General features: G+C 45.5%; 1 protein-coding gene across 4 annotated transcripts in view; it reads right to left on the bottom strand.

The window, feature by feature from the left end:
- Window positions 1-1,109: 1,109 nt before the first annotated feature.
- LOC100380425 (ADP-ribosylation factor-like 15) overlaps window positions 1,110-16,699 on the bottom strand; it is a 63,791-nt gene continuing 48,201 nt past the window's right edge. For 3 of the 4 annotated variants that reach the window (XM_014124614.2, XM_014124623.2, XM_045688277.1), the window contains exon 6: window positions 1,112-3,630. In XM_014124614.2, the coding sequence (XP_013980089.1) occupies window positions 3,478-3,630 (153 nt within the window). In that variant the 3' untranslated portion in view covers window positions 1,112-3,477. 4 annotated transcript variants of the gene reach the window in all.

Below are 16,699 nucleotides of genomic sequence, written 5' to 3'. Positions count from 1 at the left end.
CCTCAGTGTAGCAGGCTGCCGGCAGAGGATTTGTGGCCTCAGTGTAGCAGGCTGCCGGCAGAGGGTTTGTGGCCTCAGTGTAGCAGGCTGCCGGCAGAGGGTTTGTGGCCTCAGTGTAGCAGGCTGCCGGCAGAGGGTTTGTGGCCTCAGTGTAGCAGGCTGCCGGCAGAGGGTTTGTGGCCTCAGTGTAGCAGGTTGCCGGCAGAGGGTTTGTGGCCTCAGTGTAGCAGGCTGCCGGCAGAGGGTTTGTGGCCTCAGTGTAGCAGGCTGTCGGCAGAGGGTTTGTGGCCTCAGTATAGCAGGTTGCCGGCAGAGGGTTTGTGGCCTCAGTGTAGCAGGCTGTTGGCAGAGGGTTTGTGGCCTCAGTGTAGCAGGCTGTTGGCAGAGGGTTTGAAAACCTCAGTGTAGCAGGCTGTCGGCAGAGGGTTTGTGGCCTCAGTGAAGCAGGTTGCCGGCAGAGGGTTTGTGGCCTCAGTGTAGCAGGCTGCCGGCAGAGGGTTTGTGGCCTCAGTGTAGCAGGCTGCCGGCAGAGGGTTTGTGGCCTCAGTGTAGCAGGCTGTCGGCAGAGGGTTTGTGGCCTCAGTGTAGCAGGCTGCCGGCAGAGGGTTTGTGGCCTCAGTGAAGCAGGCTGCCGGCAGAGGGTTTGTGGCCTCAGTGTAGCAGGCTGCCGGCAGAGGGTTTGTGGCCTCAGTGTAGCAGGTTGCCGGCAGAGGGTTTGTGGCCTCAGTGTAGCAGGCTGTCGGCAGAGGATTTGTGGCCTCAGTGTAGCAGGCTGTCGGCAGAGGGTTTGTGGCCTCAGTGTAGCAGGCTGCCGGCAGAGGAGTTCCTTGTTCCTACACACAAGAGGCTCAGTCTAGTCCAGGGGAAGAAATAAATGCAACAGAACAATAAAACAAATCATGCTTTTTCAAATGTCAAACAAAATCTGATCGAGAGAATAATATTAAAAACATCCTATCAATGACTCCAGAATAACAATTAATCTTTAAGTTGCATAAGTATTAGATAGTTCTTGACAGGGCCATATCTCTTTATATGGCTCTGATTCTTGATACTTAAGGTATCCTAGCAACCTGACACAATGAAATAATTGATGGAGTGTACACAAATGTCCTTTTTTTTTTGCCTTTATTGTCCATGTTGCCAAGTGGAGTTATGCATAAATTATGTATATACACAGTAGACCTTCAGAATAGACTAAGCCAGTAAAGCAAACCGCTAAATGTAAATTTCTTCTTCCAGTATAAACACAGACATGTGCCTGCCCTTGCAGATTATAACAAAACCATCTGTAACAAAATGTACAAATTGATCTTGATATAGATATAAATGAATTAGAAAACAGGCAGCTTGAAGAGTTTGGCTATCAGGGTATAAACACTTGGATCGATACATTACTATAAATACAACATGTTTAGATATTGGTATACTTCGCTCTAAAAAGACTAAACATATACCAGATATCCTACTTCTAGCACTCGAGACACACCTGTGGCACACGGCCGGTCTGGTAACCACGGAAACCAGGTGGGTCATCTCAAAGGTTCAGGGGGGCGGAGCAACCAAACATATGACGTCATCAGTAAGGAACAGCAGTCGCAGATAATTGACAACATTGGTAATAATAATGAATGATTGACAGCATTGAGGCACTAATTGACAACATTAGGTGTTGACATGCTCAGGTACAGGAGTGTTTTTCTTACATTCAAGTGACAGTTGCAACATCATCACTGTACACGAAACACACACCGTCCACTGTGAAGACTCTGTACTATTATTTGAAAATCTTCATCCTGATATAAATGTAATTGGCTGTGCCGTGCAAACTGCATCCAATCGCACACTACACTTTTTCTTAAAACACAGAGGGGCAGGAGTTTTGCCCCTTGTTAACAAGACTATCACATTTTTCAAATACTTAAACATAATATCTAAAGTTAATTCTACACAATATGTATTTCAGTGAAAACAGTGGGAGAAAGCTTTTAACTCAAACTAAAATGAAGTCTCACCTCTATCTGCATCCAGCAAATTGATGTTGTGGAGTTCTAACCAACACTTGTTTGTGAAGACACTTATAAAAGGCTTGGCTTTAAAACACATTAAGGCAGTGAAGTAGAAACATTTGTTACAGACCAGAAAGTGTTGTGGGACAAATCACTACTGAGCATGATACACTGAGTGTACAAAATATTACAAACACCTTCCTAATACTGAGTTGCATCCCTTTTGCCCTAATACTGAGCCCCAATTCGTCAGGGATGCTGGCCCATGTTGACTCCAATGCTTCCCACAGTTGTATCAAGTTGTCTGGATGTCCTTTGGGTGGTGGATCATTCTTGATATAGATGGGAAACTGTTGAGTGTGAAAAACCCTGCAGCATTGCAATTCTTAACACAAACCGGTGAGCCTGGCACCTACCACCATACCCAGGTCAAAAGGCACTTAAATATTTAGTCTTGCCCATTCACCCTCTGAATGGCACACATACACAATCCATGTCTCAATTTTCTCAAGGCTTAAAAATCATGATTTAACCCGTCTCCTCTCCTTCATCCACACTGATTGAAGTGGATTTAACAAGTGACATCAATAAGGGATCATAGCTTTCACCTGGATTCTCCTTGTCAGTCTATGTCATGGAAAGAGCAGGTGTTCCTAATGTTTTGTACACTCAGTGTATATTTGTATAGAAAACATATTTGCGTTCTTATCTCTCCCCTTAAGTTATTTTATTTGTCAAGCACTTTGAAATGCATTCTCTGTAAGAAATGTGCTACAGAGATAAAGCGTATTCCAGTTATTCTAAACGCCACGCAAACGTGTTCACTTACTACAGACAGTCTAGTAGCAATGTGCAACTATCAGTCATTCAATGTACAAGAACAATTATGAGTGAATAACAAGAATTATAATAACACATTACAGATAGTGTCATACTAGTGTTCTGTAAGTCTTAAATAGGGATATTTATTTTGAGTGGAGGCAATGCATTTCCAACATGAAACGTCCTTCTTTCGTGGAGTCCACTAGGTCTCTACAGCTTGAAAACCGTAGTAGACTTTTCCTCCTCTTACCATGAAAACCCTGGAGGCCCATAGATTCTCGGTGCCGGGGAATGACTCCATGCTCTATGACTCCTCTGGGATCAGGTTGCTCCATTGTGGTTTGCCATCCCATTGGCTTTGTAGCTATGATGTAGCTCCTGTTCGGTCCGACTATAGACCGATGTGGGGTTCATAGTTCCTATGGTTTAACAGGGCCTGTGGGGGTTTGTAGTTCTTGTGGCTCAGCACGTCCTGTGGGACCTGTTAGTTTCGTAGTACCCAGAAGATGTACAGGACCTATGGGGATTGTAGTTCATGTACTCGGCAGGTCTTCTGGGATTTGTAGTTCCCTGTAGATGTGCAGGTCATGTGGAGTCTGTAGTTCCTGTGGGATTTGTAGTTCATAGTAGATGTGCACATCCTGGCTCATATCCTGCCTGTGTCTTGGTCCTTGTCCTCCAGCAGCTCAATAAGCTGAGTGAAGCTCCGCTTCACGGCATCTATGTTGTCCACTGAGCTGCCCTCTAGAATCCAGCTCTTCCCTCGGGCCAGGGGCTCCAGTTCAAAATACTTCTTTATCTAACAGAGAAGCAGACATAGAAGGAGAGAGGACAGAGTTTTAACACCAACATTTCAAGTAACATATCAACAAGACAGAGAGAGAGAGACAGAAACCGACAGAGCAGAGAGAGAGAAACCAACAGAGAGGAGAGAGAGAGAGAGAGGAGAGAGAGAGAGACAGAAACCGACAGACCAGAGAGAGAGAAACCAACAGAGAGGAGAGGGAGAGAGAGAGAGAGGAGAGAGAGAGAGACAGAAACCGACAGACCAGAGAGAGAGAAACCAACAGAGAGGAGAGAGAGAGAGAGAGAGAGAGAGAGAGAGAGAGAGAGACAGAAACCGACAGAGCAGAGAGAGAGAAACCAACAGAGAGGAGAGAGAGAGAGAGAGGAGAGAGAGAGAGACAGAAACCGACAGAGCAGAGAGAGAGAAACCAACAGAGAGGAGAGAGAGAGAGAGAGAGAGGAGAGAGAGAGAGACAGAAACCGACAGAGCAGAGAGAGAGAAACCAACAGAGAGGCGAGAGAGAGAGACAGACACAGAGAGAGAGAGAGACACAGAAAGAGGGAGATTGAGAGCTCAGCGATTTGGACACATTGAAAAACACATAACAGTGAATAAATATCTGTAACAGTATCTCATTTGGTATTTCCTTCTTGACGCGCGGGTGTACGGCATAGTATAAGATAACTGATTTTGAATAAATAGTTTTAATTCCTATGTAATTACACCAATATCTGCCAAAAGCTTGCATTCCATCTAACAAGAGCCAAGTGGAGACCACAAACTAGTCCAAAGTTGTACAAAAAGAGTGTCTAAAGAAATTAAGCAATACAACTACGTCCAACCATGGAAGCAGGTCCCATGTTGAAAGTCTGCACGAGAGCAAAACAATACCAATCAATCCTGAATCAAACGGAAAAGTTTACCCTTGTGGTTTCTGCTAACTCCCGGTTGAGCTTAAATACACACAATTTTGAAAACAAGAACAGCGTCCAGCTATATCAAAATGTTGGAAAAGACAAAAACCCGGCTACGATTCTCTCAACACTTTAAAAACTTCTGCAAACACTTGACTCACATTGATAGGTGGTCAAGCCATCATAGCAGACAGTTTCTGGGAAGGTTTACTACTTGGTACCAGGCATCCCAGGAATATATGTGAACCACACAGGACCCCTTATATATGAGTCAGTAAGCCTAAGGCCGTAGTGGTCCGTCTCTGTGGTGGTTTACTACCGGGGGGGGGGATGAGGCAAGGCCACCAGGCCATAACCTTATAAATAGAATGAGGGGCTTTTCCATTCTACTAGTTATATTTCTATAGCCATAAGTAGGGCATCAGACAGTTTCAGTGAGGGTTTACTACCAAGGTGATGTAAGGCCATGCTGGTCTCCTAGTCATCAGACAGTGCGGTGACAGAATGCTACTTGTTGCCCTCTCCGGGTAATAATGATCTGAGAGAGCAGAGTAGTGTCTAGAGTACCTTTACCCCACAAAGTCCCCCCCCCGAGTGTCAGGTCAGTACTCGGAGGAGTCATTTTTCACATTTGGAATACAACTGGTCTGGATAGTGGATACTATAGCAGGGTCGTGGTAAGTAGGGCAAGAAAACGCTTAGAAACGGAGCAAAACGAGGAGCTGCTAAATGCTGGTTTTCGGGGGGTTAATGGCAAAATGTTTTGCTACGTTGTGCCCTAAGGAACATGACTCAGCACTTGGATAAAAGGAATAGGAAATTAGGTCAAATAAATAAAACAATTTGAGTAAACAGAGCCTTAACAGTTAACTTTTCCAACAGATTCTGTCCATCTGTGTTTAAAGAGGAGAGTCCAGTGTTTGGCTGTGTGTGCCTGTGTGTCTGTCAGTGCCAGTCAGTAGGGACAACTTCCTCTTCTCTGTGCAGACTGAGGAGGGGGGAGATATCATGTTCAAACCCATTCAGAGAACAGGACTAGGGAGGATATCATAGGATACCCTAGGACACCACACTGCACTGATGGCCAAACCGACAGGAACAAGAGAGACTAGAATCTGCACTGACAGGCTGTAAAAAGCTCTCCAGAAAGTGCTGGAGCTGCTCTTGCCCTTTTCCTTTCAGAGCAGAGAGAAAGAGAATAAATAAATAATCAAACAAAACATCCTTTGAGCCAAAGCTCCCATAGCATGCCAAGAATGCTGATTAAGATTTCCCTGTCTGGGACTTCATCGCTCGCTGCTATGAAATTACACAATCCTCCTCCTCCGAGAGAGAGAGAGAGAGAGAGAGAGAGAGAGAGAGCGAGAGAGCGAGAGAGCGAGAGAGAGAGAGAGAGAGAGGAGAGAGAACAGCCTTAGAAGGCGCCGCAGCTTTTGTCTATTGTTTTTATTTTTGTGTGTGTACTGTGTGTGTGTGCGTGTGTGCGTGTGTGTGTGTAGCAGTGGGATGAATGTTGATGAAATTCAACATGGAGAAATCAACAGGTCTATGAAGGAGAGGTTGAGAGAGGTTAGGGGTTATAGAGGGGTTTGAGGCTAGCCTGATACAGTACAACAATCCACTGTCTGGTGGAAAAGGCTGACACAGCAGAAACCTTCCCATTACAAGTCTCTCTTTGCTGGACATCTCAACGGGGTCATGATCGGCAAGCTGGCAGCCTCGCTTGGCCCAACTTAGCCTACATGTAGGCTGAGCTAGCTAACGCAAGACTTTGCTAACAAGCCGGAGGAGAGATGTTGGTGGGACAATCAGTAAGACCAGAGAGTTTCTCTTTACAGACTGGGATTTACCTATCAGCTAGTCTTGTGCACCAGACAATTAGCCTGGGGACAAAGTTACCTGTCAGGTACATGAGTTTCTCTCTGCTTGATGTCTCAGCAGGGTCATGATGATGGGCAAGCTGGCAAGCTTCGCTTAGCCTGACTTAGATGTAGGCGGAGCTAGCTAACACACAGCAAGTATAGGGTGCGAGGCTAATAAGATGAAGTAGATGTGGGAAGGTCATTCAGTGTGAACAACAGATAAAGGGTTGAAGACATAGAAATACAACGATTAGAAAGGGCTTGGAACCTCTAACCCTGGCAATTTGACTGGTAAACTCATGGGTACACTCGCAATGGCTGCCTCGAATTGTGATGCAATATTTTCCATGGTAATGTAGAATATTCCAGCAACTGATGCTGGATTACCATGGTACTGTAGAATATTAATTAACATTTTGCTAACTGATGTGGCTCATGCAATGGAATGTACTTGTTGTATTGTCAGTTGAGTTGATTCAACAAATCACAGCACAGACTGATGTGTACCCTTCCTGATTTTACTTCCTGCTTTGCTCCTATGGGTACAATCGCAATGTCCACCAGTCCACCCATTATGCCATCATTGACTTGAATGGGGACTCCTTTTCTATTCATTATATTTCTATTGTCTGACTCTACGGACTGTGGTGGTGTGACCTATACGTCATACAGCCCCAGAACAACCTGCTCAAAGCTGGGATCAATTGGATATTTTTCCAGGGCTGACGAGATCTAATCTGATCAAGATCAAGTCTGGTGAAAAACGGTGGGAGGCTGGGAGCTGAAACCACAATAAGATGGTGTTAGCCTGAGGAAGGGCTGTGTGCTTCATACATGATGATCAAAGTGGTAAGAGTTCATTTGAGGAAAGACAAACTAAACTCTTCCAAAACATGATTGTTCCTCCCGTGGTGACAGTTCACAACTGCGCAAATCCAGACCTGCATCTGGAAGACGACTGGGTCATGTCCAGTAGACAACATTTTTTGAAACAGGAAGGTATTACCTTAAGCTGTTCCATAAGAAATGCTTGTTTTGTTCTTCCTTGTGCCCTACTAAATATGACCCTGAAGTAGCTAGTAGAACCAGCCACTTCCTGTTCTGCTCAGAGAGTATGGTAGATTTTATATGGGTATAGATATGAAACAGGGTGCTGACTGACTGACTGACTGACTTCCTGTATAACCATAATGCTTAGAGTGGAGGCTATAGCTCTGTTTAAGCCTTTCCTCCAATGCGCCTTGAGAGGGAGGTGAGGAATCAAGGACAGGAGAAATCAAGGATTTGACCTCTTAAACACTTTGACAGACCCTATTGGTACCATAGGGTGCTGCTGAGTGACTCCTGTATAACCCCCTGTGTAGAAACAGGGGCCTCCCTCTAAAAAGGAGAGCGGTTTCCCAACAGGTCTCGAGGGGATGTGGAGGAGGCAGCGAAACACCCCTGGTAGATTTACAGTAACTCAATTTTACAGGGGGGCTACGACTACGAGCCGCCTGAACGGGCTGACAGCAAACATCTGGTCCTGAGGCTGGAGCTGGGCTGGGGAGCTGGCAACATGCCATGTCATCAGCAGTATCAGTGGAAGGGAGAGGGCCCCAGACTCCAGCCCTCACAGGTCTCCCTCCTTCCCTTCCTCCCTCACCGCCCTCTGTCCATCCATCTATTCATCCATGAATTGAGAAATCCACGCAAGGCTTCACAAAGAAAACGAACCATTGATTGACAGGTGACCCAATACTTCAACACCAAGATACTCTGAAATCTACCAATCATCCTGAAGGTGATTTACACACACATAAGGTAAAACTGATGTCTTTTTAATGGCTTACATTCTACATAACTTTCATAGTCATGGGAGACCTTTCCAGGAACGTTCTTATTAAGTGGAGGCTGATGACAGCCAAAGTAACATGCAATATTTGACTAAATATCTCACTGATTAGGGGGAATATAACCAGGAAGATCATGTAAATCCGTAATACTGAAAACATCTCAGAAAAAGAACTTCAGCCCACCAACAACACAGCTCCATCTGAAAAGTGAGATTCAATTGTGATGGTCTGACGTACCTCTCATATTTCAGACCAAGGTCTGATCTTTGGGGTAGCTCCAGTTTTGTATAAAATATGTGAAAATCCGGACTGTTCCAAACCAAACCTCCTGTAAAGACCTGTAACCTCCACAAACAAGCCTTGGGATCATCCCTGCTATTTCCCCACAGCAGTGGAGGGAATAATATTTCATGGTGGAGCAGTAGAGGGCCAAGCATTGGGGATTCCTCAGCGGTAAAACATTCTCGTCGAGGTAGCTCAGTAACCAACGCTGAGCCAAGACCTGATTCACATTTTAAAACAGCAGAGACGCTACGCACACTAATATTCCAACAAGGCCTGTGTTTATCCCATGAACTTGTTCTGTATGTACATTGACGTTCTTACTTACGCACCATATTAAATCGAATGACATATTACAGACATTTCGCACGACAGTTTTCACAGAGCACAAGGCCTGGATGAATTAACCTAGGTAGCCTACTATGTACTAGTACCTACACATGCATCGATAAAACGCTGCTTTCATACACGACTTATGAACCATGTCAAATCTAACAGCAAACTTCTGAGGAGCACTTAACTCTTTTCCTCTCTCATTCCTTCGGTCCCAGTCTCCCCTTTCAAAATGGCAGATTGAGGGTACGTCCCAAATGGCACCCCTATTCCCTATATGGTGCTGTACGCCATTTGGAATGCAGCCGGAGTCCAAAGCGAAATGTTATGTGTGAGTGGGGTTGAGAGGCAGTGATAGCCCAGTGAGCCCCGTGAGTAACAGTGGCCAACATAAGCCCACCTGAGATAAAAGGCCCCATCTGGTGCCATCATTCATCTGTGTGATGAATCTCTCCTCACGTCATGACTAGTGACGCCACTCCATTACGCAAGGCTGATGTGTGAGTTTTGGCTGCTGAGTGGAGTGGATGGCTGGGGTAGGCAGTCCATAACTCACACACGGTGTAGTAGACTGGGTCCGGCTGGTTGGGGCCCTCAGAGGCTTCAGCGCCAGAACAACTGAAACACATCGGGGGTGCGGCAGGAGCCTCCATCGGTCGGGGGCCACAGTGTAGGGTTGTGTACCAAACGGCATCCTATTCCCTATATAATGCAATGCTTTTGACTGGAGCCATTTGGGACACAACCTAGTACAGTTAGACACACATCTTGGAGCACATGCCACAGTAACACACTCCCTCCAGGGTTGGCCATCAGACAGAGAGGCCCCTGGGAACACAGGAGCTATTGCAGACCTCAATTACAAAACGCATGTAGTTCGATCCCTGTGATGTACTTGTCTATTAATGTTAACTATTATGTCATGTTTTGTGTGGACCCCAGGAAGAGTAGCTGCAGCTTTAGCAGTAGCTAATGGGGATCCTAATAAATTACTAAATCGATATAAACAACACGCACGCACACATGTACATGTTCAATTCATCCATCGATTCATGCACACACACAATGCCGTGCACCCAGTAACACACACACTCACAAAACCAGACTTCCCACTCAGACATACAGACCTGGAAATCTAATTGGATAAAAATACCTATTGGTGAAAGTTGTCTACTCTACTGCCATGAGAAGAAGTCTAGCAGTTAATGTGATTAGTCTGCATGCTCTGGCCAAATGGGATCTGGCCAGACACACACACACACACACACACACACACACACACACACACACACACACACACACACACACACACACACACACACACACACACACACACACACACACACACACACACGGCGTAGTGAGATAGATGTCAGCAGGCTGTCTGGGTCTGGGGCTGTCTGGCTGGTGAAGACAGGGTCGAGGGGAACAGAGGGACAGAGGGCCCGTGTTGTTCCTGTTACTCGAGCATCGTGGGTAAAGAATGTGGAACTGTCGGTCTGCAATAGGTGAAGTTTACATTTAGCCCAATGCTGTTGGTTTGAGTGGCTGTACGCAGTACGTGGGTACATAAAGCCTGGTGGGAGGAAATATTACGCACGACGTTGGTTTGAATGCCTGTATAATTCTCAGGAGACATGATGGCGAGACGTATACATCAGCCATGTATCCACACATATGTATGACTGCATCCTGTAATGACAGCGAAGGCCAATACGTAATGTGTGTGTATATGTCTGTAAATGCATGTCAGACACACACACACACAGAGCCTGTGTGACAGCAGCAGTCTAGACAGTACTAGCTGCTACAAGGTAGACGTAACACAGGTGGCGTTGGGGACAGCAACAAAAGGAGCCAGAGGGTTCAGCAGACCTGGCCAATGCCTCCAGACAGTGTGTGTGTGCGTGCGTGGACCTGGCCAGTCATGACAACCCCTGTCTGTGTGACCGACTGGCGCGGCAACCTTTCTCCAAGAATGGGAGCGCCACACAATGGTGTCTGGACTCCTCTCCCTTCTCTCACTCTCCCTTAAACTCTCTTTTTTCCCCCCCTCTCTCCTTCTCCCCCCTCTCTCTCGCTCCCTTTCTGCCGCTCTCCCTCTCTCAGGGCAGACAGAATGTAACACACCCCAGGACATGCCACTGTCACAGTCCCGCCTCTGTCTGTCTGTGAGACACACAACATGGCCTTTGTCTGCCGCATCTTTCAATAAGTAGAAAAGAAAATCTACAGCCCCCCCCCCAAAAAAAAATTGTCTAAATGATCGAGCCTGAATGCAATGAAAAGCTCTCTCGTTCTTTTCTTTTCTCCTCTCCTCTTTCTTTCCCCTCTCTCTTTTTACATCTAAAGCATGGGTACTATTCACTTTGAGCAGTGCCTTTACACCTACGCTGATCGGTTTAACGCTGCATCTTTCCGAGTAAAAAAATCACTCACCTGCAACAGTTTCACGTATCAAAGGGAATACGAGTATCTCGGTTACGCTACACTTGCGGTACGAGCGACCTAGGGACAGAGAACACACCAGAAGGTCGCTGGAGAGATCGTTATCTGGACGAGGTCTTCCTCTACTAGCGGGCCCCATGTGTGGTGGGTTTCCTAGGCATCCGTCTCTATCAGTCAGTCATAACTCTATTAGGGCAGATGCTGGGTAGGGATGCTCTGTCTAGTCTCTCAAACTGAGGTAATTCTATTATTATTCTAAATTACCAGCCAGCCAGATCAGGGACAGGAGGAAGGGAGATGGGGGAGGGGGGGGTGAGACCCCAGCAGATTATTTTAAAGGAAAGGCATTGACCCCCATTACTGCACAGAGGGAGGGCAGCCTCCCCAGACGGGTGGGGGGGGGGGGGGCAGTAAATGACCCCAGATAGTCAAGCCTGGGCTGGGTAGAGTTTCAGCTGCCACGGGGGTTAGTTATGGAGAAAGTGGAGGCTTAAGGGCACCGCACATCAATAATCAAAGAGCAAAAGCCTTAGTTTTATAACGATAAGAGCACAGAGGTTTACTCACCAACTGTGCATGTGTGCTCATGATGTGCATGGGCGGAATGCATACACACATGCACACACACACACACAGCAGTACGTTGAGGAGGCAGCTGAGGTGATTGTCTTTCTTACCCCAAAATATCTGCATACGTTCTACCTAAAGCTATGAGTGAAAATGTTCTTTATAAAGGGACTGCCAAGACATGTTGCCTTGCCTTGTTGTCTTGGGCTTCAGACAGAGAAAGGGGTGTCACTGTCCCTGTGTGCTTCCTGCGGTATTACCATCCATGGTGGTTCTTCCTGACACTAGGAAGTGTCATAGGATGGGTGGGGGGGGGGGGTTCCTGACAGACAGAGGAGGGAGGGAGGACGGGGGTTGTTGCTGTGGTTTGGTGTTCCTTCTGCTGATCAGACACTGGCCTTGGCACCCATATTAGGCATCGATGCCAACGTCGCCTGAGTGAATTCCCATCCCTCTGCAGAAAACAAACGGGCCCGTTGTGGTCGGACCGGAGAGCGGAGGGCGTGCCGTCTGTCGGAATTGCTGAACACAGGGACAAACAAGGACACAAACACAGATTCCAACAGACTCCAGAGACTCTGGGTGGGCCCTCCCCCACCCCCCCAGACCGGGCTTCAAGTACTATTCAAAATAATCTGTTCTACTTCTACTGTAATAGAAACATCCCAAAAGTGCCAAACCAGCCTATCGGCGAACTCCAAGCAGGCTAAAGCAAACACACAAAGTATCTGAACACTTTCAAATTGTATTTGAACCCATTTTTTTGCCCATTGGAATATAGAATCCAGAACATTCCACTTGAGTTTCAGGAGGGAACAAGAGCAGGTTGATTCCAGACCCAAATTATTTTTCTTCCGAGTCCAACCCCTACCTACAGTGGGGGAAAAAAGTATTTAGTCAGCCACCAATTGTGCAAGTTCTCCCACTTAAAAAGATGAGAGGCCTGTAATTTTCGTCATAGGTACACGTCAACTATGACAGACAAAATTAGAAAAAAAATCCAGAAAATCACATTGTAGGATTTTTAATGAATTTATTTGCAAATTATGGTGGAAAATAAGTATTTGGTCACCTACAAACAAGCAAGATTTCTGGCTCTCACAGACCTGTAACTTCTTCTTTAAGAGGCTCCTCTGTCCTCCACTTGTTACCTGTATTAATGGTACTTGTTTGAACTTGTTATCAGTATAAAAGACACCTGTCCACAACCTCAAACAGTCACACTCCAAACTCCACTATGGCCAAGACCAAAGAGCTGTCAAAGGACACCAGAAACAAAATTGTAGACCTGCACCAGGCTGGGAAGACTGAATCTGCAATAGGTAAGCAGCTTGGTTTGAAGAAATCAACTGTGGGAGCAATTATTAGGAAATGGAAGACATACAAGACCACTGATAATCTCCCTCGGTCTGGGGCTCCACGCAAGATCTCACCCGTGGGGTCAAAATTATCACAAGAACGGTGAGCAAAAATCCCAGAACCACACGGGGGGACCTAGTGAATGACCTGCAGAGAGCTGGGACCAAAGTAACAAAGCCTACCATCAGTAACACACTATGCCACCAGGGACTCAAATCCTGCAGTGCCAGACGTGTCCCCCTGCTTAAGCCAGTACATGTCCAGGCCCGTCTGAAGTTTGCTAGAGAGCATTTGGATGATCCAGAAGAGGATTGGGAGAATGTCATATGGTCAGATGAAACCAAAATATAACTTTTTGGTAAAATCTCAACTCGTCGTGTTTGGAGGACAAAGAATGCTGAGTTGCATCCAAAGAACACCATACCTACTGTGAAGCATGGGGGTGGAAACATCATGCTTTGGGGCTGTTTTTCTGCAAAAGGACCAGGACGACTGATCCGTGTAAAGGAAAGAATGAATGGGGCCATGTATTGTGAGATTTTGAGTGAAAACCCCCTTCCATCAGCAAGGGCATTGAAGATGAAATGTGGCTGGGTCTTCCAGCATGACAATGATCCCAAACACACCGCCCGGGCAATGAAGGAGTGGCTTCGTAAGAAGCATTTCAAGGTCCTGGAGTGGCCTAGCCAGTCTCCAGATCTCAACCCCATAGAAAATCTTTGGAGGGAGTTGAAAGTCTGTGTTGCCCAGCGACAGCCCCAAAACATCACTGCTCTAGAGGAGATCTGGAAGGAGGAATGGGCCAAAATACCAGCAACAGTGTGTGAAAACCTTGTGAAGACTTACAGAAAACGTTTGACCTGTGTCATTGCCAACAAAGGGTATATAACAAAGTATTGAGATAAACTTTTGTTATTGACCAAATACTTATTTTCCACCATAATTTGCAAATAAATTCATTTAAAATCCTACAATGTGATTTTCTGGATTTCTTTTCTCATTTTGTCTGTCATTGTTGACGTGTACCTATGATGAAAATTACAGGCCTCTCTCATCTTTTTAAGTGGGAGAACTTGCACAATTGGTGGCTGACTAAATACTTTTTTCCCCCACTGTACCTACCACCCATGGTACAGACTGGCATACAGTTTGTGGTATATCATATTTGTTTCTTATCTGCCGTAATATCAAATGAAAATTCCAACAAAGTATTTTTCATTAAAAGGCTTTTGAGTTATGGAGGGATTCAACTGAGTTACTAATTTATGCCATTCCCTTAAAAGCTTGTTCATGTGAATTTACACAGTTTCAAAAGTGCTCTATTTTTGTTGACTGTGACACCAGCTGACCTCAGTCACCCACACTCTAAAACAGACTCAAAAACACACAGCTTTTCCCTATTCAAAATATTATAGATTTCTTTGTTGATCCTCCTAAAAAGAAACGTGCTTTTGTTGGCCCCGACCCAAACATTCACAAGAAAGTGGTTCTGTTGGCTTTCTAAGTCTCTTCGGCAGTGATACCTTACCTGCTTCACCTGCAATACAGACACATGGCCATTGGGACGATCACTCTGCAAAACTCATCCTTCTTGAATATACCGTGCAATGAACTGTATCGCAGTGAACGATTTACATGACCTTCTCATTTGTGTCTCCCCTTCCATACACATGTTCGTGGTATTGCACATTGTAAACACAGCGCAGATTTGCTGCGTTCAATTGTCTGTATGCTATTGAATTACACCTGCATCATCTGCTACAGTGCACATGCCGGACTGTGTGCAGAGGCACTGAAACAACATTTATACTGCAAACTAACACAGTCCATTACGCCGTGGTGTTAAAATGAGTAGCCTTACTATAACAACAGAATACTGAATTAAGACGCCACTCTTCAAGTGGACAGGTATAACGCTTTATGAGCATGAACAAGCAACTGTTACAAAACTTGCTTGATCCTTTTGGTGAACAATAACTCTACACAGCGCTTCCTCTGCAACCTGAAAGGTGCTGCTCTTACACAGTCCATATTGCTTTGTTTCATCATAATTGGGTCCTGGTATTGCTTCTGTCTGGATCGGCCCCTCTCCTCCATGACTCAACCAAAGAGTGCGTCTGTCTGCAATCGCTCTGCCCCCTGCGGAGTGATCCAACTCTGTAATAAAGAGCTTATGACACCCCCCCAGCTATGCAGCATGTTGAGGATGGAGGGAACTGAAGGGAGCAGAGTGTGTGTTTGTCTGTCTGTGGCTCAGGGACCAATGTAAGCCTGGAGGTCTGGCTCGGATAGAAAGGGACTAAAGGCTGGTGTGTGTGTGTGTGTGTGGCTGTGTGGGTGGCAGGGTGATTTGCGCGACTTCAGTCACATGGCGAGGCTATCACCACATTCCACTTGCAGTGTCCGCCTCATATCCACATAACGGACAAGGCCATTTCACCTGTAGAGCCCTAGTTACCCAGACCATGCAGGTTGCAGCCACACAGAGATAAGTGCTTCCTAGTGTCCACAACAAGTGTTCCAGCCAGGTGGGTCTTGCTTGGGTCTGCCCGTCAGTTCTGCTAAGGGCAGCATCTCATAAGTCCACAGTGGCTTACTCTCCTTGTCTCCTTCCCTTAGCTTTCCCGTCAGTCCTCTTAGAACTGGGCTCAATCTCAATAGTCTACAGCTTCTTCCTCTCCTTGTCTCTTTACCGTAATTTGCACTGATTGGAAAAGACTTGACAGGTCAAATTGTATTTGTCACATGCAACGGATGTAGACTTGACCATGAAATGCTTTCTTAAGAGCCCTTTCCAAACAATGCAGAGTAAAAAAAATTATAATACAAAGCAAAATATGAACACAAGAGGAATAACATGCACAAGAATGAAGCTACAGACAGGGAGTACCAGTACCAGACCAATGTGCAGGGGTACAAGGTACTTGAGGAAGATATGTACATGAAGGCAGGGTAAAGTGACTAGGCAAAATAAAAACAAACAGAATAGCAGCAGCATATAATGACTATAAAAGTGTGTGTGTATGTGTTGTGTCGTATGTGTTAGCACATGTAGTGTATGTGGATGTGTGTTGGTTTTGTGTGAGATACACACACACAGTCAAAAGTTTGGACACAGCTAAGCATTCATGGGTTTTCTCTATTTTCTACATTGTAGAATAATAGTGAAGACATAAAAATGATGGAATAACACATATGGAATCATGTAGTAATCAAAAAAGTATTAAACAAATCAAAATATATTTAAATTTGACATTTTTTAAAGTAGCCACCCTTTGCCTTGATGACAGCTTTGCACACTCTTGGCATTCGCTCAACCAGCTTCATGAGGTAGTCACCTGGAATGCATTTCAATTAACAGGTGTGCCTTGTTAAAAGTTAATTTCTGGAATTTCTTTCCTTCTTAATGTGTTTGAGCCAATCAGTTGTGTTGTGACCAGGTAGGGTTGGTATACAGAAGATAGCTCTATTTGGTAAAAGA

The sequence above is a fragment of the Salmo salar genome, chromosome ssa01 (genome assembly GCF_905237065.1).
Source record: "Salmo salar chromosome ssa01, Ssal_v3.1, whole genome shotgun sequence".
NCBI classification, from domain to species: Eukaryota; Metazoa; Chordata; class Actinopteri; order Salmoniformes; family Salmonidae; genus Salmo; species Salmo salar.
Note: the sequence above shows the minus strand (reverse complement) of the source record. Positions and strands in the feature narration are given on the sequence as shown.